General features: G+C 54.7%; 1 protein-coding gene across 2 annotated transcripts in view; it reads right to left on the reverse strand.

The window, feature by feature from the left end:
* The window catches only part of LOC138754919 (active breakpoint cluster region-related protein-like), a 212474-nt gene that overhangs the window by 60041 nt on the left and 126741 nt on the right, over positions 1 to 25692 (reverse strand). For both annotated transcript variants that reach the window (XM_069919933.1, XM_069919934.1), the window contains exons 8-9: positions 8854 to 8994; positions 7261 to 7379 (exon numbers count right to left, since the gene is read on the reverse strand). In XM_069919933.1, coding sequence (XP_069776034.1) covers positions 7261 to 7379; positions 8854 to 8994 — 260 coding nt within the window. The remainder of the gene's footprint in view (positions 1 to 7260; positions 7380 to 8853; positions 8995 to 25692) is intronic.

A 25692-nucleotide genomic window follows, 5' to 3' on the forward strand; every position in this document is an offset into this window, starting at 1 on the left:
ATAACATAACATAACATAACAATTACAGCACGGAAACAGGCCATTAGGCCCTTCTAGTCCGCACCAAACCAAACACCCCTTTCTAGTCCCACCTCCCTGCACAATGCCCATAACCCTCCATCTTCTTCTCATCCATATACCTGTCCAACCTTTTCTTAAATAATACAATTGACTCCGCCGCCACTATTTCTCCCGGAAGCTCATTCCACACAGCTACCACTCTCTGAGTAAAGAAGTTCCCCCTCATGTTACCTCTAAACCTCTGCCCCTTAATTCTTAACTCATGTCCTCTTGTTTTAATCTTTCCTCCTCTTAACGGAAATAGTCTATCCACATCCACTCTGTCTATCCCTTTCATAATCTTAAATACTTCTATCAAATCCCCTCTCAACCTTCTACGCTCCAAAGAATAAAGACCTAATCTGTTCAATCTCTCCCTATACTCTAGATGCTTAATCCCAGGTAACATTCTGGTAAACCTTCTCTGCACTCTCTCCACTCTGTTTATATCCTTCCTATAATTAGGCAACCAGAACTGCACACAGAACTCCAAATTAGGCCGCACCAACGTCTTATACAATCTCAACATCACCTCCCAACTCCTATATTCCATGCAATGATTGATAAAGGCCAGCATACTAAAAGCCTTCTTCACCACCCTATTCACTTGAGTTTCTACCTTCAGGGAACGATGTACCGTTACTCCTAAATCTTTCTGCTCTTCTGTATTTATCAATGCTCTCCCATTTACCACGTATGTCCTATTCTGATTCTTCTTACCAAAATGAAGCACCTCACATTTATCAGCATTAAATTCCATCTGCCATTTTTCAGCCCACTTTTCTAAGCAGCCCAAATCCCTCTGCAATCCTTGAAAACCTTCTTCATTATCCACTATTCCACCTATCTTAGTATCGTCTGCATATTTACTAATCCAATTCACCACCCCATCATCTAGATCATTAATGTATATAACGAACAACAATGGGCCCAATACAGATCCTTGAGGCACACCACTGGTCACCGGCCTCCAACCTGACAGACAATTATCCACTACCACTCTCTGGCCTCTCCCTTTCAGCCAATGTTCAATCTATTTGACTATCTTAAAATTTATACCTAAAGACTGCACCTTCCTAACTAACCTTCCATGTGGTACCTTATCGAAGGCCTTACTGAAGTCCATATAGACAACATCCACAGCGCTACCCTCATCCACATTCCTAGTCACCTCTTCAAAAATTTCAATCAGATTGGTCAAACATGACCTTCCTCCCACAAATCCATGTTGAGTGCTCCTGATCAGACCCTGTCTATCCAGATGTTTATAAGTACTATCTCTAAGAATTTTCTCCATTAATTTACCTACCACAGACGATAGTTACAGGCCGATAGTTGCCAGGCTTCCTCCTTGAACCCTTTTTAAATAACGGAACCACATGCGCAATGCGCCAATCCTCCGGCACTATCCCCATATCTAATGACATTTGGAAAATTATCGCCAGAGCCTCTGCTATTTCCTCCTTCACTTCTCTCAATGTCCTGGGGAAGATCCCATCTGGTCCCGGAGACTTATCCACCTTTATATTCTTCAAAAGCCTTAAAACTACACGTTTTGTAATCTCTATATTCCCCATATTTACCCAATTTTCTTTTTTTAATCTCACATCTCCCAATATCCTTCTCCTTAGTGAATACCGAAGAAAAGAAACTGTTCAATATCTCCCCCATTTCTCTAGGCTCCACACACAGTTTTCCGCTCTGATTTTCCAAGGGACCAATTTTGTCTCTAGCTTTCCTCTTACCATTAACATATTTGTAGAACTCTTTTGGATTAGTTTTCACCCTGCTTGCCATAGTTTCCTCGTACCTTCTTTTAGCTTTCCTAATTCCTCTCTTAAGATTCCTCTTACATTCAATGTATCTTTCAAACATCTCCTGAACTCCATGCTTCTTTTTTCTAATGTACGCCTCCCTTTTTCTTCGAACCAAGTTTCCAATATTCCTTGAAAACCACGGCTCTCTCAAACCTTTTGCCCCTCCTTTTAACCTAACAGGAACATAAAGCTTTTGCACTCTCAAAATCTGATCTTTAAAAGACTTCCATCTCTCTACTACATCCTGCCCATAAAACAAATTGTCCCAATGCACACCCTGCAAGTCCTTTCGCATCTCCTCAAATCTAGCTTTTCCCCAATCAAAAACCTCAACCCTTGGCCCTGACTTCTCTCTTTCCATAATGACATTGAAGCTGATGGCATTATGATCACTGGACCCGAAGTGCTCGCCAACACTAACCTCCGTCACTTGACCCATCCCATTTGCCAACAGTAGATCTAACACTGCTCCTTCTCTGGTCGGCACCTCTACATATGTTGTAAAAAACTATCTTGCACACATTTCACAAACTCTAACCCATCCAGTCCTTTCACAGAATGTGTTTCCCAATCTATATGTGGAAAATTAAAATCTCCCATAATTACAACCCTGTGCTTATCACAAATATCTACTATCTCCCTACAGATTTGCTCCTCTAGGTCTCGGTCCCCTCCGGGTGGTCTATAATACACCCCTACAAGTGTAACCTCTCTTTTCCTACGCCTCAGTTCCACCCAAATAGCCTCCATGGATGTGCCCTCTAATCTATCCTTCCTAGGCACCGCTGTAATATTTTCCCTGACAAGCAATGCAACCCCACCTCCTCTTGCCCCTCCAATTCTATCACACCTAAAACAACGAAACCCAGGGATATTCAGTTGCCAATCACATCCCTCCTGCAACCATGTCATACTAATCGCTACCACATCATACTTCCAAGTATCAATCCACACCTTCAGCTCATCCACCTTTTTTACAATACTCCTGGCATTAAAATATATGAATTTCAGAGATTTCCCAGTTTTTAATCCCTGTTTTCCCTCATCTTTAATAACAACATTATTTACTTTTCCTGCCAATTGCCCTTCATCTTCTTCCAGAGCATTTCCCTTCTCTATCACCTGCCCATCCATATTCAAATACTTACTACAAACTTTCTTTGTTTGCATTCTAACCTTCTCCTTACTGCTCTGTACTATTTTGTTCCCACTAACACTAATAGGAAGGATAAACTGTATTAAAATGAACATTTTACCAAGGATACAATACCTATTTCAGGCATTGCCAATACACTTGACAGAGAAATTCTTCAAGGAGTTAAAGAAAATAATAAGGAATTATTTATGGAAAGGGGGGAAACCGAGGATAGCACTAGATAAATTAACAGAATGGTATAAACATGGAGGCTTACAACTCCCAAACTTTAAAAATGATTATAGAGCCGCACAATTAAGATACCTATCAGATTTTTATCAAACAAGGGAAAAGCCAGATTGGACTAGATTAGAACTAGATAAAATAGGAGAGAAGATACCTGAACATTTATTATATAAATGGGATGAAAAATTGGTACAACATAGGAATTCTCCAGTATTACATCATCTGCTCAATATTTGGAAGAAGATTCATGTAGAAAGGAATAAAACAAATTACCAATTACCAAAACTAATACTGACGCAAAATCAGTTAATCCCTTTTACAATAGATAACCTTTCCTTTAGAGAATGGGAGAAAAAAGGGATCAAAAAAATAGAAAATTGTTTTTCAGGAAATAAATTACTATCCTTTGAACAAATGAAGGATAAATATAATATAACTCAAGATCTTTTTCTTTGGCTTGGCTTCGCGGACGAAGATTTATGGAGGGGGTAAAAAGTCCACGTCAGCTGCAGGCTCGTTTGTGGCTGACCAGTCCGATGCGGGACAGGCAGACACGATTGCAGCGGTTGCAAGGGAAAATTGGTTGGTTGGGGTTGGGTGTTGGGTTTTTCCTCCTTTGCCTTTTGTCAGTGAGGTGGGCTCTGCGGTCTTCTTCAAAGGAGGCTGCTGCCCGCCAAACTGTGAGGCGCCAAGATGCACGGTTTGAGGCGTTATCAGCCCACTGGCGGTGGTCAATGTGGCAGGCACCAAGAGATTTCTTTAGGCAGTCCTTGTACCTTTTCTTTGGTGCACCTCTGTCACGGTGGCCAGTGGAGAGCTCGCCATATAATACGATCTTGGGAAGGCGATGGTCCTCCATTCTGGAGACGTGACCCATCCAGCGCAGCTGGATCTTCAGCAGCGTGGACTCGATGCTGTCGACCTCTGCCATCTCGAGTACCTCGACGTTAGGGGTGTGAGCGCTCCAATGGATGTTGAGGATGGAGCGGAGACAACGCTGGTGGAAGCGTTCTAGGAGCCGTAGGTGGTGCCGGTAGAGGACCCATGATTCGGAGCCGAACAGGAGTGTGGGTATGACAACGGCTCTGTATACGCTTATCTTTGTGAGGTTTTTCAGTTGGTTGTTTTTCCAGACTCTTTTGTGTAGTCTTCCAAAGGCGCTATTTGCCTTGGCGAGTCTGTTGTCTATCTCATTGTCGATCCTTGCATCTGATGAAATGGTGCAGCCGAGATAGGTAAACTGGTTGACCGTTTTGAGTTTTGTGTGCCCGATGGAGATGTGGGGGGGCTGGTAGTCATGGTGGGGAGCTGGCTGATGGAGGACCTCAGTTTTCTTCAGGCTGACTTCCAGGCCAAACATTTTGGCAGTTTCCGCAAAGCAGGACGTCAAGCGCTGAAGAGCTGGCTCTGAATGGGCAACTAAAGCGGCATCATCTGCAAAGAGTAGTTCACGGACAAGTTTCTCTTGTGTCTTGGTGTGAGCTTGCAGGCGCCTCAGATTGAAGAGACTGCCATCCGTGCGGTACCGGATGTAAACAAGATACAGTGTTAGCATACTACCAACTGAAATCCTACTTGAAGGACAAATTGGGAAGCAGTCTGAGGTTACCAGAGGAAGTAACTTTGAATATGTGATTACAGACACAATGATAATCAAAATATCTATAACAAATATGAATATTAAACTGCAAGAAAAGGAGAATGAGGAAACAAATGATGAAACTAAACAAAAATGGGAACAAGATTTAAACATAAAGATAAAGAAGGAAACATGGGAGAAGTTATGCTCTGGAACTATGAGAAATACAATAAACACGAGGTTACAATATAACTGGATACACAGGCTATACCTTACACCTCAAAAGTTAAATAAATGGGACCTAACAGTATCTGACAGATGTTTTCGTTGTAAAAAAGAAATGGGATCAACAATTCATGCAATCTGGACATGTGAAAAAGTGAAAAAATTTTGGGAAGATCTAAACCAGATATTAAATAAAATTACAGAAAGCAATACACCAAAAAACCCAGAGATCTTCCTCCTAAGTAACATAAAAAACAAATAATTTGGACTTGATTTGGATGGTACACAAAAAAGATTTGTTATGATAGCTCTAGCCGTAGCAAAAAAATGTATTGTGTCAGCCTGGAAATTGGAGGATAACTTGGGAGTACAACAATGGTATATAGAAATGAATAAATGTATTCCATTAGAAAAAATAACATATAATTTAAGAAATAATATTGAAATATTTGAACAAATATGGGAGCCATACATGAAACACAATAGAGAAAACCTACTGGGGACGTCTACCACCTAAAATAACGGAAGGAGAAGGAAATGAAAAGAATTGACTCAGTGGAATTTCTTGTTTATTTTTATTGAGTGACAACATTGTTTGACTGGTTTAACGTATCTTAGATTCTGTACTTTAAATGAATGGGAGGGGAGGTAGGGAGGGTGGGATGGGAAGGGGGGAGAAAACGACACTGTTTATATTTGAAAAGGAAAATGTATGTATCTTGGTCAATGTGGTTTATGGTGTGAAAAATAAAAAATTTAAAAAAAAACATTAAAATTGAGTATGCATTCACCACCTCAGCTCATTCCACACTCTCTGTTCAATGTTTCCCTCCCTTGCCCCTGCTCAGGACATTGTAGGTTCGAGCCTAGCTTGTTGCAGGGGGCAGTGGGCTCCACGATGGGTAAGGGTAGGTTGGTAGTACCAAAGCCTCGTCCAATCCAAAGCAGCTTAAGAAAACCCCTCCATGCACTCCATCTGTGCCACCCATCTCAGGAAAGCTGCCAACGTATTAGAGGACCCTACACAGCACAGACACACTCTCTTCTCCCCCACCCACCTGCCCCACCCTCTGAAGCTTGATTCCTTCACTACCATTCCAAACAAGATGCTCACTTTCAGGCCCAGTTTTAATGGAACTTTTCACTTTTTCTTCAATGCTTTCCACCACCCGGAGGTCGGGCTGACCTGACTGGATAGAACACAAAGCTCAGCACATGGAACAAGAAATGGCTCCTGTGCCTCCACCTGAGAAGGCTAATCTAGGTGCTGGTAATGCCGGTCCTCCACTGTCACCAAGATCACCACAACCTCTATCCCCACCAGCGCTCCGGGAGCTCCTTCACCAGGACAATATCAGCGTTTCAACGAGGCAGCTCATCCATCCACTCCCCCCCCCCTCCACCACACCACCACCACCACCTTCACCCCACTTCCTTGACGGGCAGTTAAGGATGGGCAAAAAACTGCTGGGGGAAAAAAATGGTGGCACTGCCGCTGGTGAGAGCAGGGAGCAGAGTCATAGTACTGCTCCGCAGGGTCCAACGCCCCGGTATTGATGCTGACGGCTTCAAACTACATGTTAAAGGAGCCAGTCATTTTAATCCTGGAACCATGGAGGTCTGTGCCCAAGCTGGTGATGCCTGTGCTGGACAGTGGACCTCGAGGGGTTGCAAATGCTGGGGGTGCAACACAAGGCACCAGAAATAGGGAGGACACACCCTGTTGAGAAGGAGAAGCCTGGCAGAGTTCACCATGCAACAGTGGACCAGCGAGGGGCTCGGCGGCTGAAGGACTGTGGTGATATGCATATACTGTGCTACGTTGGAGTAGCTGGCTGGCTGACTGATGACTCACTCCCTGGTGACTCCTCCCCTTGTGACCCAGCCATAAAGTTCGACCTCCCTTCCCCTGTCCTCCATTCAAGCACATGGAATCGGGCCAGCTTCTATCTAATGTGTATTAAAGCCTATTGTTCACCTCTCTCAGTCTTTGGTGTTATTGACAGAGCGTATCAATAGGATTCACACAGGCTTCGGGTCGTTGGAGACTGGTTCAAAGGAGCCATGGATCGGAATAGGAATTCGAGAGGAGCGCTGAGGGCAAGAAGGGACCCCGAAGGCTTCCTGTTGACGCAGCGCGGCCTGTGGAGTTTCTACAGTGCGTTTGTATGTCGCCAGTCATTGCGCGGTTTGGTTACCCAGGCAGTCTCCTCAGCTTGGCACAGAAGAGAAGGTCCGTGCAGAGGAAGACGTGTCGCAGCTTCCGCGAGCCTTCGGAAACTTCTACCATAAATCCATCCTTCACTAAGTGGGGGTCCTGGAAAGGCATGGGAAGGCAAGGGAAGACCAGGGAAGAGAGAGGGGGGAAGAGAGGGAAGAGAGGAGGAGAGACAGGAAGAAGGGGAGAGAGGGGGAAGAGTGGGAGAAAGGGGGAGAGGGGGAAGAGAGAGGAGAGATGGGGAGAGGGAGAGAGGAGGAGAGATGGGAAGGGAGGAGAAAGGGGGAGAGGGGAGGAGACGGGAAGAGGGCGAGAGAGGAAGAGGGCGAGAGAGGAAGAGGGGGAGGGGAGAGATGGGAAGAGGGGGAGAGAGGGGGGAGAGAGGGGGAGAGGTGAGAGAGGGGAGGAGGAGAGATGGGGAGATGGAGAGAGGGGAGAGACGGTAAGAGACAGGGAGAGACGGGGAGAGAGGAGGAGAGATGGGAAGAATGGGGAGAGGAGGAGAGATGGGAAGAGGGGGAGAGAGGGGGAGGGGGAGAGAGGGGAGAGATGGTAAGAAACAGGGAGAGAAGAGACAGGGGGAGAGGGGAGAGAGGAGGAGAGACAGGAAAAAAAAGAAGAGGGGAGAGTGGAGCGAGGAGGGAAGGGGAAGAGGAGAAAGAGGGAGCGAGGGGGGAGAGAGAGGGAGGGTGAGGGGGGAGAGGGGAAGACAAGGGTGGACAAAGGAAAACAGGGAGGCGAGAAAGCAAATGAAGTTGAACTCTACCATTCCATCAACCACACTCATACTTGGTGAGAAACGGATTGCACAATTGGAGACCCAGATGGGGGAGGGTGGGATGGGGTTAAACACAATGTCCATCCATTACCTGGGACTGGGAGACAGACACACCGTCTCAAAGAACCATAGAAAAACACAGCCTTTCGGCCCTTCTAGTCTGTGCTGAACTGTTATTCTCTCTCACCATTGACCTGCACCCAGTCCATATCCCTCCATACCCCTCCCATCCATGCACCTGTTCAAGTTCTTCTTAAAAAATAAAGTTGAGTCCGCATTCACCACTTCAGCTTGTTCCACTCTCTCTGTGTGAAGAAGTGCCCCTAAACTTTTCCTCTTTCATCCTTAACCCATGTCCTCTGGTTTGTATCTCACCCACCCTCAGTGAAAAAGCCCACCTACATTGACTCTGTCCGTCCCCTTCATAATTTTAAATACCTCCATCAAATCTCCGCTACGCTCCAGGGAATAAAGTCTGAACCTTCCCCCGTAACTCAGTTCCTGAAGTCCAGGCAACATCCTAGTAAATCTTTCTATCTTACTGATATCTTTCCTGGAGTCGTGCAACCAAAACTGCACACCTTTAGTCCCCTCCCCCCAACCCCACTCTGAGACCGATGGGTCATTAACAATGTCCCCTCCCCCCGGGACAGTGTGCATCAGACACTCCATCTCTTACCCTCCCTTGGGTCAGAAACACCCCCCGGTGGGGCCAGAGGATCAGACACTTTCCCCCCCTCCCACTTCCCCAGGAAGATTGCCACAGAGGGGTAGGTCCAGAAAGAGGGAGGTTACCTTGTCTGTAAAGGGATTCTGGTCCCCACTTCTCTGGTCAAGACTCTGTTTGGTTGCCGAAAGGAAGTTGTTAGAGTCCCTGAGAACTTTCTGAAGTGCGATATAATCATTGTGGTCACTGGGTGTGTTCACTAGCAACTCCTGACAAGACAAGAGTGCCCATTAGAAAGGGAAATTATGCAATTTGCTCTGCTCATCACTTTCAGGTAAACATCAATGGAGATGCAGGTTCAGAAGAGGCACCGTCTGATTTGTACTGTATGGTGACGGGACGGGGCAGAGGGAGCTTCACACTGGGTCTGACACCAAGTGTGTGTGATGGGAGGGTACGGAGGGAGCTTCACTCTGGAACTGACACCAAGTGTGTGTGATGGGAGGGTACGGAGGGAGCTTCACTCTGGGACTGACACCAAGTGTGTGTGATGGAATGGTGCGGAGGGAGCTTCACTTTGGCTCTGATCCCGGGTGTGGGTGATGGGAAGGTGTGGAGGGAGCTTCACTCTGGGTTTGACCCTGGGAGTGTGTGATAAGACGGTGTGGAGGGAGGTTCACTCTGTGCCTGACCGCGGGAGTGTGTGGGCGGGACGGTGTGGAGGGACCTTCACTCTGTGTCTGACCCCGGGAGTGTGTGATGGGACGGTGCGGAGTGAGCTTCACTCTGGGGCTGACACCGTGAGTGTGTGATGGGACGGTGTGGTGGGAGCTTCACTCTGTGTCTGACCCCGGGAGTGTGTGATAGGACGGTGTGGAGGGAGCTTAACTCTGGTTTTGACCCTGGGAGTGTGGGACGGGACTGTGCGGAGGCAGCTTGACTCAGGGTCTGACCCCAGGAGTGTGCGATGGGACGGTCAGAGAGAGCTTCACACAGCTTCTGACACTGGGATTGTGTGGTGACGGGACGGTGGGGAGGGAGCTTCACTCTGGGTCTGACCCCGGGAGTGTGTGACGGTACGGTGTGGAGGGATCTTCACTCTGGGTGTGGGCCCGGGAGTGTGTGATGGGACGGTGTGGAGGGAGCTTCACTCTGTGTCTGACCCCGGGAGTGTGTGGACGGCATGGTGGGGAGGGAGCTTCACTCTAGGTCTGACCCCGGGAGTGTGTGTTGGGACGGTGCAGAGTGAGCTTCACTCTGGGGCTGACACCGTGAGTGTGTGATGGGACGGTGTGGAGGGAGCTTCACTCTGGTTTTGACCATGGGATTGTGAGTTGGGCCGGTGCAGAGGGACCTTCACTCCGGGTCTCACCCCGGGTGTATGTGATGGGACGGTGTGCAGGGAGCTTCACTCTGGGTCTGACCCCGGGAGTGCGTGACGGGATGGTGTGGACGGATGTTTACTCTGGGTCTGACACCGGGAGTGTGTGATGGAAAGGTATGGAGGGAGCTTCACTCTGGGTCTGACCCCGGGGTGTGGTGACGGGACGGTACGGATGGAGCTTAACTCTGGATCTGACAACTGGAGTGTGGTGACGGGACAGTGGGGCGGGAGCTGCACTCTGGGTCTGACACCGGGAGTGTGTAATGGTACGGTGGGTAGGGAGCTTCACTCTGGGTCTGACCCAGGGGTGTGGTGACGGAACGGTGTGGAGGGAGCTTCAGTCTGGGTCTTACACAGGGACCGTGAAATGGGACGGTACGGAGGGAGCTTCACTCTGGGTCTCACCCCGGGAGTGTGTGATGGGACGGTGTGGAGGGTGCTTCACTCTGGGTCTAACCCCGGAGTGTGGTCACGGGACGGTGCGAAGGGAGCGTCACTCTGGGTCCGACCCCAGGTGTGTGGTGATGGGACGTTGCGGATGAATCTTCACACTGGGTCTGACCCCGGAATTGTGTGATGGGACAGTGCGGAGGGAGCTTCACTCTGGGTCTCACTCGAGGAGTGTGTGACGGGACGGTCGGAGAGAGCTTCACTCTGGGGCTGACACCGTGAGTGTATGATGGGACGGTGTGGAGGGAGCTTCACTCTTGTTCTGACACCGGGAGTGTGTGAAGGGACAGTGTGGAGGGAGCTTCTCTCTGGGTCTGACCCTGGGAGGGTGTGATGGGACGGTGCGGTGGGAACTTGACTCAGGGTCAGACCCCAGGAGTGAGTGGTGACGAAACGGTGGGAGGGAGCTTCTCTCTAGGTCTGATCCCTGGAGTGTGGTGATGGGACGATGGGGAAGGAGATTCACTCTGGGTCTATCTCAGAATGTGTCTGAAGGGACGGTGTGGAGGGAGCTTCTCCCTGGGTCTGACCCTGGGAGTGTGGGACGGGACGGTGCGGAGGGAGCTTGACTCAGGGTCTGACAACAGGAGTGTGTGATGGGACAGTCAGAGGGAGCTTCACTCAGCTTCTGACACTGGGATTGTGTGGTGACGTGATGGTGGGGAGGCAGCTTCACTTTAGGTTGACCCCGGGAGTGTGTGACGGTAAGGTGTGGAGGGATCTTCACTCTGGGTGTGGCACCGGGAGTGTGTGATGGGACGGTGTTGAGGGAGCTTCACTCTGTGTCTGACCACGGGAGTGTGTGGACGGGACAATGTGGAGGATCCTTCACTCTGTGTCTGACCCCGGGAGTGTGTAGACGGGACGGTGGGGAGGTAGCTTCACTCTGGGGCTGACACCGTGAGTGTATGATGGGACGGTGTGGTGGGAGCTTCACTCTGTGTCTGACCTCGGGATTGTGTGATGGGACGGTGTCGAGGGAGCTTCTCTCTGGTTTTGACCACGGGATTGTGAGTTGGGCCAGTGCAGAGGGACCTTCACTCCGGGTCTCACCCCGGGTGTATGTGATGGGACGGTGTGGAGGGAGCTTCACTCTGGGTCTGATCCCGGGATTGTGTGACGGTACGGTGTGGAGGGATCTTCACTCTGGGTGTGGCCCCGGGAGTGTGTGATGGGACGGTGTGGAGGGAGCTTCACTCTGTGTCTGACACCGGGAGTGTGTGATAAGACGGTGTGGAGGGAGCTTCACTCTGTGCCTGACCCTGGCAGTGTGTGATGGGACGTTGCTGAGGGACCTTCACTCTGTGTCTGACCCTGGGAGTGTGTGGACGGCACGGTGGGGAGGGAGCTTCACTCTAGGTCTGACCCCGGGAGTGTGTGTTGGGACGGTGCGGAGTGAGCTTCACTCTGGGGCTGACACCGTGAGTGTGTGATGGGACGGTGTGGTGGGAGCTTCACTCTGTGTCTGACCCCGGGGGTGTGTGATAGGATGGTGTGGAGGGAGCTTCACTCTGGTTTTGACCATGGGATTGTGAGTTGGGCCGGTGCAGAGGGACCTTCACTCCGGGTCTCACCCCGGGTGTATGTGATGGGACGGTGTGCAGGGAGCTTCACTCTGGGTCTGACCCCGGGAGTGCGTGACGGGATGGTGTGGACGGAGCTTCACTCTGGGTCTGACCCCGGGGTGTGGTGACGGGACGGTACGGATGGAGCTTAACTCTGGATCTGACAACTGGAGTGTGGTGACGGGACAGTGGTGCGGAAGCTGCACTCTGGGTCTGACTCCGGGAGTGTGTAATGGGACGGTGGGTAGGGAGCTTCACTCTGGGTCTGACCCAGGGGTGTGGTGACGGAACGGTGTGGAGGGAGCTTTAGTCTGGGTCTGACACAGGGACCGTGAAATGGGACGGTACGGAGGGAGCTTCACTCTGGGTCTCACCCAGGGAGCGTGTGATGGGACGGTGTGGAGGGAGCTTCACTCTGTGTATGACACCGGGAGTTTGGTCACGGGACGGTGCGAAGGGAGCGTCACTCTGGGTCCGACCCCAGGTGTGTGGTGACAGGACGTTGCGGATGAATCTTCACACTAGGTCTGACCCCGGAATTGTGTGATGGGACAGTGCAGAGGGAGTTTCACTCTGGATCTCACCCGAGGAGTGTGTGACGGGACGGTCGGAGAGAGCTTCACTCAGCTTCTGACACTAGGAGTGTGTGGGGACGGGACGGTGTGGAGGGTGCTTTACTCTGGGTCTGACCCCGGGAGTGTGTGATGGGACGGTGCGGAGTGAGCTTAACTCTGGGTCTGACCCTGGGATTGTGTGATGGGACGGTGCGGAGGGTGCTTCACTCTGGGTCTGACCCGGGAGTGTGTGATGGGACCGTGTGGAGGGAGCTTAACTCTGAGTCTGACACCGGTTGTGTGGTGACGGGACGGTGGGGAGGGAACTTCACTCTGGGTCTGACCCCGGGTGTGTGTGACGAGACAGTGCGGAGGGAGCTTCACTCTGGGTCTGACCCAAGGTGTGTGTGATGGGACAGTGTGTAGGGAGCTTGAATCTGGGTCTTAGCCCGGGATTGTGTAATGTGACGGTGCGGAGGGAGCTTGACTCAGGGTCTGACCCCAGGAGTGTGTGATGGGACGGTCAGAGGGAGCTTCACTCAGCTTCTGACACTAGGATTATGTGGTGACGTGGTGGTGGGGAGGCAGCTTCACTTTGGGTTGACCCCGGAAGTGTGTGACGGTAAGGTGTGGAGGGATCTTCACTCTGGGTGTGGCACCGGGAGTGTGTGATGGGACGGTGTTGAGGGAGCTTCACTCTGTGTCTGACCATGGGAGTGTGTGGACGGGGCATTGTGGAGGATCCTTCACTCTGTGTCTGACCCCGGGTGTGTGTAGACGGGACGGTGGGGAGGTAGCTTCACTCTGGGGCTGACACCGTGAGTGTGGGACGGGACGGTGCGGAGGGAGCTTGACTCAGGGTCTGACCCCAGGAGTGTGAGATGGGACGGTCAGAGGGAGCTTCACTCAGCTTCTGACACTGGGATTGTGTGGTGACGTGATGGTGGGGAGGCAGCTTCACTTTGGGTTGACCCCGAGAGTGTGTGACGGTAAGGTGTGGAGGGATCTTCACTCTGGGTGTGACACCGGGAGTGTGTGATGGGACGGTGTTGAGGGAGCTTCACTCTGTGTCTGACCACGGGAGTGTGTGGACGGGACAATGAGGAGGATCCTTCACTCTGTGTCTGACCCCGGGAGCGTGTAGACGGGACGGTGGGGAGGTAGCTTCACTCTGGGGCTGACACCGTGAGTGTATGATGGGACGGTGTGGTGGGAGCTTCACTCTGTGTCTGACCTCGGGATTGTGTGATGGGACGGTGTCGAGGGAGCTTCTCTCTGGTTTTGACCACGGGATTGTGAGTTGGGCCAGTGCAGAGGGACCTTCACTCCGGGTCTCACCCCGGGTGTATGTGATGGGACGGTGTGCAGGGAGCTTCACTCTGGGTCTGACCCCGGGAGTGCGTGACGGGATGGTGTGGAGGGATCTTCACTCTGGGTGTGGCCCCGGGAGTGTGTGATGGGACGGTGTGGAGGGAGCTTCACTCTGTGTCTGACCCCGGGAGTGTGTGGACGGCTTGGTGGGGAGGGAGCTTCACTCTAGGTCTGACCCCGGGAGTGTGTGTTGGGACGGTGCAGAGTGAGCTTCACTCTGGTGCTGACACCGTGAGTGTGTGATGGGACGGTGTGGTGGGAGCTTCACTCTGTGTCTGACCCCGGGAGTGTGTGATAGGACGGTGTGGAGGGAGCTTCACTCTGGTTTTGACCATGGGATTGTGAGTTGGGCCGGTGCAGAGGGACCTTCACTCTGGGTCTCACCCCGGGAGTGTGTGATGGGACGGTGTGGAGGGTGCTTCACTCTGGGTCTAACCCCGGAGTGTGGTCACGGGACGGTGCGAAGGGAGCGTCACTCTGGGTCCGACCCCAGGTGTGTGGTGATGGGAGGTTGCGGATGAATCTTCACACTGGGTCTGACCCCGGAATTGTGTGATGGGACAGTGCGGAGGGAGCTTCACTCTGGGTCTCACCCGAGGAGTGTGTGACGGGACGGTCGGAGAGAGCTTCACTCAGCTTCTGACACTAGGAGTGTGTGGGGACGGGACGGTGTGAAGGGTGCTTTACTCTGGGTCTGACCCCGGGAGTGTGTGATGGGACGGTGCGGAGGGTGCTTCACTCTGGGTCTGACACCGGGAGTGTGTGATGGGACCGTGTGGAGGGAGCTTCACTCTTGTTCTGACACCGGACATGTGTGAAGGGACAGTGTGGAGGGAGCTTCTCTCTGGGTCTGAACCTGGGAGTGTGTAATGGGACGGTGCGGTGGGAGCTTGACTCAGGGTCTGACCCCAGGAGTGAGTGGTGACGAAACGGTGGGAGGGAGCTTCTCTCTAGGTCTGATCCCTGGAGTGTGGTGATGGGACGATGGGGAAGGAGATTCACTCTGGGTGTGGCACCGGGAGTGTGTGATGGGACAGTGTTGAGGGAGCTTCACTCTGTGTCTGACCACGGGAGTGTGTGGACGGGACAATGTGGAGGATCCTTCACTCTGTGTCTGACCCCGGGAGTGTGTAGACGGGACGGTGGGGAGGTAGCTTCACTCTGGGGCTGACATCGTGAGTGTATGATGGGACGGTGTGGTGGGAGCTTCACTCTGTGTCTGACCTCGGGATTGTGTGATGGGACGGTGTCGAGGGAGCTTCTCTCTGGTTTTGACCACGGGATTGTGAGTTGGGCCAGTGCAGAGGGACCTTCACTCCGGGTCTCACCCCGGGTGTATGTGATGGGACGGTGTGGAGGGATCTTCACTCTGGGTGTGGCCCCGGGAGTGTGTGATGGGACGGTGTGGAGGGAGCTTCTCCCTGGGTCTGACCCTGGGAGTGTGGGACGGGACGGTGCGGAGGGAGCTTGACTCAGGGTCTGACCCCAGGAGTATGTGATGGGACGGTCAGAGGGAGCTTCACTCAGCTTCTGACACTGGGATTGTGTGGTGACGTGATGGTGGGGAGGCAGCTTCACTTTGGGTTGACCCCGGGAGTGTGTGACGGTAAGGTGTGGAGGGATCTTCACTCTGGGTGTGACACCGGGAGTGTGTGATGGGACGGTGTTGAGGGAGCTTCACTCTGTGTCTGACCACGGGAGTGTGTGGACGGGACAATGTGGAGGTTCCTTCACTCTGTGTCTGACCCCGGGAGTGTGTAGACGGGACGGTGGGGAGGTAGCTTCACTCTGGGGCTGACACCGTGAGTGTATAATGGGACGGTGTGGTGGGAGCTTCACTCTGTGTCTGACCTCGGGATTGTGTGATGGGACGGTGTCGAGGGATCTTCACTCTGGGTGTGGCCCCGGGAGTGTGTGATGGGACGGTGTGGAGGGAGCTTCACTCTGTGTCTGACACCGGGAGTGTGTGATAAGACGGTGTGGAGGGAGCTTCACTCTGTGCCTGACCCTGGCAGTGTGTGATGGGACGTTGCGGAGGGACCTTCACTCTGTGTCTGACCCCGGGAGTGTGTGGACGGCACGGTGGGGAGGGAGCTTCACTCTAGGTCTGACCACGGGAGTGTGTGTTGGGACGGTGCGGAGTGAGCTTCACTCTGGGGCTGACACAGTGAGTGTGTGATGGGACGGTGTGGTGGGAGCTTCACTCTGTGTCTGACACCGGGAGTGTGTGATAGGACGGTGTGGAGGGAGCTTCACTCTGGTTTTGACCATGGGATTGTGAGTTGGGCCGGTGCAGAAGGACCTTCACTCCGGGTCTCACCCCGGGTGTATGTGATGGGACGGTGTGCAGGGAGCTTCACTCTGGGTCTGACCCCGGGAGTGCGTGACGGGATGGTGTGGACGGAGGTTCACTCTGGGTCTGACACCGGGAGTGTGTGATGGAACGGTATGGAGGGAGCTTCACTCTGGGTCTGACCCCGGGGTGTGGTGACGGGACGGTACGGATGGAGCTTAACTCTGGATCTGACCCAGGGGTGTGGTGACGGGACAGTGGTGCGGAAGCTGCACTCTGGGTCTGACTCCGGGAGTGTGTAATGGGACGGTGGGTAGGGAGCTTCACTCTGGGTCTGACCCAGGGGTGTGGTGACGGAACGGTGTGGAGGGAGCTTCAGTCTGGGTCTGACACAGGGACCGTGAAATGGGACGGTACGGAGGGAGCTTCACTCTGGGTCTCACCCAGGGAGTGTGCGATGGGACGGTGTGGAGGGAGCTTCACTCTGTGTATTACACCGGGAGTTTGGTCACGGGACGGTGCGAAGGGAGCGTCACTCTGGGTCCGACCCCAGGTGTGTGGTGACAGGACGTTGCGGATGAATCTTCACACTAGGTCTGACCCCGGAATTGTGTGATGGGACAGTGCGGAGGGAGCTTCACTCTGGATCTCACCCGAGGAGTGTGTGACGGGACGGTCGGAGAGAGCTTCACTCAGCTTCTGACACTAGGAGTGTGTGGTGACGTAATGGTGGGGAGGCAGCTTCACTTTGGGTTGACCCCGGAAGTGTGTGACGGTAAGGTGTGGAGGGATCTTCACTCTGGGTGTGGCCCCGGGTGTGTGTAATGGGACGGTGTGGAGGGAGCTTCACTCTGTGTCTGACACCGGGAATGTGTGATAAGACGGTGTGGAGGGAGCTTCACTCTGTGCCTGACCCTGGCAGTGTGTGATGGGACGTTGCGGAGGGACCTTCACTCTGTCTCTGACCCCGGGTGTGTGTAGACGGGACGGTGGGGAGGTAGCTTCACTCTGGGGCTGACACCGTGAGTGTATGATGGGACGGTGTGGTGGGAGATTCACTCTGTGTCTGACCTCGGGAGTGTGTGATGGGACGGTGTCGAGGGAGCTTCACTCTGGATTTGACCACAGGATTGTGAGTTGGGCCTGTGCAGAGGGACCTTCACTCCGGGTCTCACCCCGGGTGTATGTGATGGGACGGTGTGGTGGGAGCTTCACTCTGGGTCTGAACCCGGGAGTGTGTGATGGTACGGTGTGGAGGGATCTTCACTCTGGGTGTGGCCCCGGGTGTGTGTAATGGGACGGTGTGGAGGGAGCTTCACTCTGTGTCTGACACCGGGAATGTGTGATAAGACGGTGTGGAGGGAGCTTCACTCTGTGCCTGACCCTGGCAGTGTGTGATGGGACGTTGCGGAGGGACCTTCACTCTGTGTCTGACCCCGGGAGTGTGTGGACGGCACGGTGGGGAGGGAGCTTCACTCTAGGTCTGACCCCTGGAGTGTGTGATGGGACGGTGCGGAGTGAGCTTCACTCTGGGGCTGACACCGTGAGTGTGTGATGGGACGGTGTGGTGGGAGCTTCACTCTGTGTCTGACCCCGGGAGTGTGTGATAGGACGGTGTGGAGGGAGCTTCACTCTGGATTTGACCATGGGATTGTGAGTTGGGCCGGTGCAGAGGGACCTTCACCCCGGGTCTCACCCCGGGTGTATGTGATTGGGACGGTGTGCAGGGAGCTTCACTCTGGTTCTGACCCCGGGAGTGCGTGACGGGATGGTGTGGAAGAGGTTTACTCTGGGTCAGACACCTGGAGTGTGTGATGGAACAGTATGGAGGGAGCTTCACTCTGGGTCTGACCCCGGGGTGTGGTGACGGGACGGTACGGATGGAGCTTAACTCTGGATCTGACAACTGGAGTGTGGTGACGGGACAGTGGTGCGGAAGCTGCACTCTGGATCTGACTCCGGGAGTGTGTAATGGGACGGTGGGTAGGGAGCTTCACTCTGGGTCTGACCCAGGGGTGTGGTGACGGAACGGTGTGGAGGGAGCTTCAGTCTGGGTCTGACACAGGGACCGTGAAATGGGACGGTACGGAGGGAGCTTCACTCTGGGTCTCACCCAGGGAGTGTGTGATGGGACGGTGTGGAGGGAGCTTCACTCTGTGTATGACACCGGGAGTTTGGTCACGGGACGGTGCGAAGGGAGCGTCACTCTGGGTCCGACCCCAGGTGTGTGGTGACAGGACGTTGCGGATGAATCTTCACACTAGGTCTGACCCCGGAATTGTGTGATGGGACAGTGCGGATGGAGCTTCACTCTGGATCTCACCCGAGGAGTGTGTGACGGGACGGTCGGAGAGAGCTTCACTCAGCTTCTGACACTAGGAGTGTGTGGGGACGGGACAGTGTGGAGGGTGCTTTACTCTGGGTCTGACCCCGGGAGTGTGTGATGGGACGGTGCGGAGTGAGCTTAACTCTGGGTCTGACCCTGGGATTGTGTGATGGGACGGTGCGGAGGGTGCTTCACTCTGGGTCTGACCCCGGGAGTGTGTGATGGGACCGTGTGGAGGGAGCTTAACTCTGAGTCTGACACCGGGTGTGTGGTGACAGGACGGTGGGGAGGGAGCTTCACTTTGGGTCTGACCCCAGGTGTGTGTGATGGGACAGTGTGGAGGGAGCTTGAATCTGGGTCTTAGCCCGGGATTGTGTAATGTGAAGGTGCGGAGGGAGCTTGACTCAGGGTCTGACCCCAGGAGTGTGTGATGGGACGGTCAGAGGGAGCTTCACTCAGCTTCTGACACTGGGATTGTGTGGTGACGTGATGATGGGGAGGCAGCTTCACTTTGGGTTGACCCCGGGAGTGTGTGACGGTAAGGTGTGGAGGGATCTTCACTCTGGGTGTGGCACCGGGAGTGTGTGATGGGACGGTGTTGAGGGAGCTTCACTCTGTGTCTGACCATGGGAGTGTGTGGACGGGACAATGTGGAGGATCCTTCACTCTGTGTCTGACCCCGGGAGTGTGTAGACGGGACGGTGGGGAGGTAGCTTCACTCTGGGGCTGACACCGTGAGTGTATGATGGGACGGTGTGGTGGGAGCTTCACTCTGTGTCTGACCTCGGGAGTGTGTGATGGGACGGTGTTGAGGGAGCTTCACTCTGTGTCTGACCACGGGAGTGTGTGGACGGGACAATGTGGAGGTTCCTTCACTCTGTGTCTGACCCCGGGAGTGTGTAGACGGGACGGTGGGGAGGTAGCTTCACTCTGGGGCTGACATCGTGAGTGTATGATGGGACGGTGTGGTGGGAGCTTCACTCTGTGTCTGACCTCGGGATTGTGTGATGGGACGGTGTCGAGGGAGCTTCTCTCTGGTTTTGACCACGGGATTGTGAGTTGGGCCAGTGCAGAGGGACCTTCACTCCGGGTCTCACCCCGGGTGTATGTGATGGGACGGTGTGGAGGGATCTTCACTCTGGGTGTGGCCCCGGGAGTGTGTGATGGGACGGTGTGGAGGGAACTTCTCCCTGGGTCTGACCCTGGGAGTGTGGGACGGGACGGTGCGGAGGGAGCTTGACTCAGGGTCTGACCCCAGGAGTATGTGATGGGACGGTCAGAGGGAGCTTCACTCAGCTTCTGACACTGGGATTGTGTGGTGACGTGATGGTGGGGAGGCAGCTTCACTTTGGGTTGACCCCGGGAGTGTGTGACGGTAAGGTGTGGAGGGATCTTCACTCTGGGTGTGACACCGGGAGTGTGTGATGGGACGGTGTTGAGGGAGCTTCACTCTGTGTCTGACCACGGGAGTGTGTGGACGGGACAATGTGGAGGTTCCTTCACTCTGTGTCTGACCCCGGGAGTGTGTAGACGGGACGGTGGGGAGGTAGCTTCACTCTGGGGCTGACACCGTGAGTGTATAATGGGACGGTGTGGTGGGAGCTTCACTCTGTGTCTGACCTCGGGATTGTGTGATGGGACGGTGTCGAGGGATCTTCACTCTGGGTGTGGCCCCAGGAGTGTGTGATGGGACGGTGTGGAGGGAGCTTCACTCTGTGTCTGACACCGGGAGTGTGTGATAAGACGGTGTGGAGGGAGCTTCACTCTGTGCCTGACCCTGGCAGTGTGTGATGGGACGTTGCGGAGGGACCTTCACTCTGTGTCTGACCCCGGGAGTGTGTGGACGGCACGGTGGGGAGGGAGCTTCACTCTAGGTCTGACCACGGGAGCGTGTGTTGGGACGGTGCGGAGTGAGCTTCACTCTGGGGCTGACACAGTGAGTGTGTGATGGGACGGTGTGGTGGGAGCTTCACTCTGTGTCTGACCCCGGGAGTGTGTGATAGGACGGTGTGGAGGGAGCTTCACTCTGGTTTTGACCATGGGATTGTGAGTTGGGCCGGTGCAGAGGGACCTTCACTCCGGGTCTCACCCCGGGTGTATGTGATGGGACGGTGTGCAGGGAGCTTCACTCTGGGTCTGACCCCGGGAGTGCGTGACGGGATGGTGTGGACGGAGGTTCACTCTGGGTCTGACACCGGGAGTGTGTGATGGAACGGTATGGAGGGAGCTTCACTCTGCGATGGTGTGGTGACGGGACGGTACGGATGGAGCTTAACTCTGGATCTGACAACTGGAGTGTGGTGACGGGACAGTGGTGCGGAAGCTGCACTCTGGGTCTGACTCCGGGAGTGTGTAATGGGACAGTGGGTAGGGAGCTTCACTCTGGGTCTGACCCAGGGGTGTGGTGACGGAACGGTGTGGAGGGAGCTTTAGTCTGGGTCTGACACAGGGACCGTGAAATGGGACGGTACGGAGGGAGCTTCACTCTGGGTCTCACCCAGGGAGTGTGCGATGGGACGGTGTGGAGGGAGCTTCACTCTGTGTATTACACCGGGAGTTTGGTCACGGGACGGTGCGAAGGGAGCGTCACTCTGGGTCCGACCCCAGGTGTGTGGTGACAGGACGTTGCGGATGAATCTTCACACTAGGTCTGACCCCGGAATTGTGTGATGGGACAGTGCGGAGGGAGCTTCACTCTGGATCTCACCCGAGGAGTGTGTGACGGGACGGTCGGAGAGAGCTTCACTCAGCTTCTGACACTAGGAGTGTGTGGTGACGTAATGGTGGGGAGGCAGCTTCACTTTGGGTTGACCCCGGAAGTGTGTGACGGTAAGGTGTGGAGGGATCTTCACTCTGGGTGTGGCACCGGGAGTGTGTGATGGGACGGTGTTGAGGGAGCTTCACTCTGTGTCTGACCATGGGAGTGTGTGGACGGGACAATGTGGAGGATCCTTCACTCTGTCTCTGACCCCGGGTGTGTGTAGACGGGACGGTGGGGAGGTAGCTTCACTCTGTGTCTGACACCGGGAATGTGTGATAAGACGGTGTGGAGGGAGCTTCACTCTGTGCCTGACCCTGGCAGTGTGTGATGGGACGTTGCGGAGGGACCTTCACTCTGTGTCTGACCCCGGGAGTGTGTGGACGGCACGGTGGGGAGGGAGCTTCACTCTAGGTCTGACCCCTGGAGTGTGTGATGGGACGGTGCGGAGTGAGCTTCACTCTGGGGCTGACACCGTGAGTGTGTGATGGGACGGTGTGGTGGGAGCTTCACTCTGTGTCTGACCCCGGGAGTGTGTGATAGGACGGTGTGGAGGGAGCTTCACTCTGGATTTGACCATGGGATTGTGAGTTGGGCCGGTGCAGAGGGACCTTCACCCCGGGTCTCACCCCGGGTGTATGTGATTGGGACGGTGTGCAGGGAGCTTCACTCTGGTTCTGACCCCGGGAGTGCGTGACGGGATGGTGTGGAAGAGGTTTACTCTGGGTCAGACACCTGGAGTGTGTGATGGAACAGTATGGAGGGAGCTTCACTCTGGGTCTGACCCCGGGGTGTGGTGACGGGACGGTACGGATGGAGCTTAACTCTGGATCTGACAACTGGAGTGTGGTGACGGGACAGTGGTGCGGAAGCTGCACTCTGGATCTGACTCCGGGAGTGTGTAATGGGACGGTGGGTAGGGAGCTTCACTCTGGGTCTGACCCAGGGGTGTGGTGACGGAACGGTGTGGAGGGAGCTTCAGTCTGGGTCTGACACAGGGACCGTGAAATGGGACGGTACGGAGGGAGCTTCACTCTGGGTCTCACCCAGGGAGTGTGTGATGGGACGGTGTGGAGGGAGCTTCACTCTGTGTATGACACCGGGAGTTTGGTCACGGGACGGTGCGAAGGGAGCGTCACTCTGGGTCCGACCCCAGGTGTGTGGTGACAGGACGTTGCGGATGAATCTTCACACTAGGTCTGACCCCGGAATTGTGTGATGGGACAGTGCGGATGGAGCTTCACTCTGGATCTCACCCGAGGAGTGTGTGACGGGACGGTCGGAGAGAGCTTCACTCAGCTTCTGACACTAGGAGTGTGTGGGGACGGGACAGTGTGGAGGGTGCTTTACTCTGGGTCTGACCCCGGGAGTGTGTGATGGGACGGTGCGGAGTGAGCTTAACTCTGGGTCTGACCCTGGGATTGTGTGATGGGACGGTGCGGAGGGTGCTTCACTCTGGGTCTGACCCCGGGAGTGTGTGATGGGACCGTGTGGAGGGAGCTTAACTCTGAGTCTGACACCGGGTGTGTGGTGACAGGACGGTGGGGAGGGAGCTTCACTTTGGGTCTGACCCCAGGTGTGTGTGATGGGACAGTGTGGAGGGAGCTTGAATCTGGGTCTTAGCCCGGGATTGTGTAATGTGAAGGTGCGGAGGGAGCTTGACTCAGGGTCTGACCCCAGGAGTGTGTGATGGGACGGTCAGAGGGAGCTTCACTCAGCTTCTGACACTGGGATTGTGTGGTGACGTGATGATGGGGAGGCAGCTTCACTTTGGGTTGACCCCGGGAGTGTGTGACGGTAAGCTGTGGAGGGATCTTCACTCTGGGTGTGGCACCGGGAGTGTGTGATGGGACGGTGTCGAGGGAGCTTCACTCTGGATTTGACCACAGGATTGTGAGTTGGGCCTGTGCAGAGGGACCTTCACTCCGGGTCTCACCCCGGGTGTATGTGATGGGACGGTGTGGTGGGAGCTTCACTCTGTGTCTGACCCCGGGAGTGTGTGATAGGACGGTGTGGAGGGAGCTTCACTCTGGTTTTGACCATGGGATTGTGAGTTGGGCCGGTGCAGAGGGACCTTCACTCTGGGTCTCACCCCGGGAGTGTGTGATGGGACGGTGTGGAGGGTGCTTCACTCTGGGTCTAACCCCGGAGTGTGGTCACGGGACGGTGCGAAGGGAGCGTCACTCTGGGTCCGACCCCAGGTGTGTGGTGATGGGAGGTTGCGGATGAATCTTCACACTGGGTCTGACCCCGGAATTGTGTGATGGGACAGTGCGGAGGGAGCTTCACTCTGGGTCTCACCCGAGGAGTGTGTGACGGGACGGTCGGAGAGAGCTTCACTCAGCTTCTGACACTAGGAGTGTGTGGGGACGGGACGGTGTGAAGGGTGCTTTACTCTGGGTCTGACCCCGGGAGTGTGTGATGGGACGGTGCGGAGGGTGCTTCACTCTGGGTCTGACACCGGGAGTGTGTGATGGGACCGTGTGGAGGGAGCTTCACTCTTGTTCTGACACCGGACATGTGTGAAGGGACAGTGTGGAGGGAGCTTCTCTCTGGGTCTGAACCTGGGAGTGTGTAATGGGACGGTGCGGTGGGAGCTTGACTCAGGGTCTGACCCCAGGAGTGAGTGGTGACGAAACGGTGGGAGGGAGCTTCTCTCTAGGTCTGATCCCTGGAGTGTGGTGATGGGACGATGGGGAAGGAGATTCACTCTGGGTGTGGCACCGGGAGTGTGTGATGGGACAGTGTTGAGGGAGCTTCACTCTGTGTCTGACCACGGGAGTGTGTGGACGGGACAATGTGGAGGATCCTTCACTCTGTGTCTGACCCCGGGAGTGTGTAGACGGGACGGTGGGGAGGTAGCTTCACTCTGGGGCTGACATCGTGAGTGTATGATGGGACGGTGTGGTGGGAGCTTCACTCTGTGTCTGACCTCGGGATTGTGTGATGGGACGGTGTCGAGGGAGCTTCTCTCTGGTTTTGACCACGGGATTGTGAGTTGGGCCAGTGCAGAGGGACCTTCACTCCGGGTCTCACCCCGGGTGTATGTGATGGGACGGTGTGGAGGGATCTTCACTCTGGGTGTGGCCCCGGGAGTGTGTGATGGGACGGTGTGGAGGGAGCTTCTCCCTGGGTCTGACCCTGGGAGTGTGGGACGGGACGGTGCGGAGGGAGCTTGACTCAGGGTCTGACCCCAGGAGTATGTGATGGGACGGTCAGAGGGAGCTTCACTCAGCTTCTGACACTGGGATTGTGTGGTGACGTGATGGTGGGGAGGCAGCTTCACTTTGGGTTGACCCCGGGAGTGTGTGACGGTAAGGTGTGGAGGGATCTTCACTCTGGGTGTGACACCGGGAGTGTGTGATGGGACGGTGTTGAGGGAGCTTCACTCTGTGTCTGACCACGGGAGTGTGTGGACGGGACAATGTGGAGGTTCCTTCACTCTGTGTCTGACCCCGGGAGTGTGTAGACGGGACGGTGGGGAGGTAGCTTCACTCTGGGGCTGACACCGTGAGTGTATAATGGGACGGTGTGGTGGGAGCTTCACTCTGTGTCTGACCTCGGGATTGTGTGATGGGACGGTGTCGAGGGATCTTCACTCTGGGTGTGGCCCCGGGAGTGTGTGATGGGACGGTGTGGAGGGAGCTTCACTCTGTGTCTGACACCGGGAGTGTGTGATAAGACGGTGTGGAGGGAGCTTCACTCTGTGCCTGACCCTGGCAGTGTGTGATGGGACGTTGCGGAGGGACCTTCACTCTGTGTCTGACCCCGGGAGTGTGTGGACGGCACGGTGGGGAGGGAGCTTCACTCTAGGTCTGACCACGGGAGTGTGTGTTGGGACGGTGCGGAGTGAGCTTCACTCTGGGGCTGACACAGTGAGTGTGTGATGGGACGGTGTGGTGGGAGCTTCACTCTGTGTCTGACACCGGGAGTGTGTGATAGGACGGTGTGGAGGGAGCTTCACTCTGGTTTTGACCATGGGATTGTGAGTTGGGCCGGTGCAGAAGGACCTTCACTCCGGGTCTCACCCCGGGTGTATGTGATGGGACGGTGTGCAGGGAGCTTCACTCTGGGTCTGACCCCGGGAGTGCGTGACGGGATGGTGTGGACGGAGGTTCACTCTGGGTCTGACACCGGGAGTGTGTGATGGAACGGTGTCGAGGGATCTTCACTCTGGGTCTGACCCCGGGGTGTGGTGACGGGACGGTACGGATGGAGCTTAACTCTGGATCTGACAACTGGAGTGTGGTGACGGGACAGTGGTGC

The sequence above is a fragment of the Narcine bancroftii genome, chromosome 2 (genome assembly GCF_036971445.1).
Source record: "Narcine bancroftii isolate sNarBan1 chromosome 2, sNarBan1.hap1, whole genome shotgun sequence".
Lineage (NCBI taxonomy): Eukaryota > Metazoa > Chordata > Chondrichthyes > Torpediniformes > Narcinidae > Narcine > Narcine bancroftii.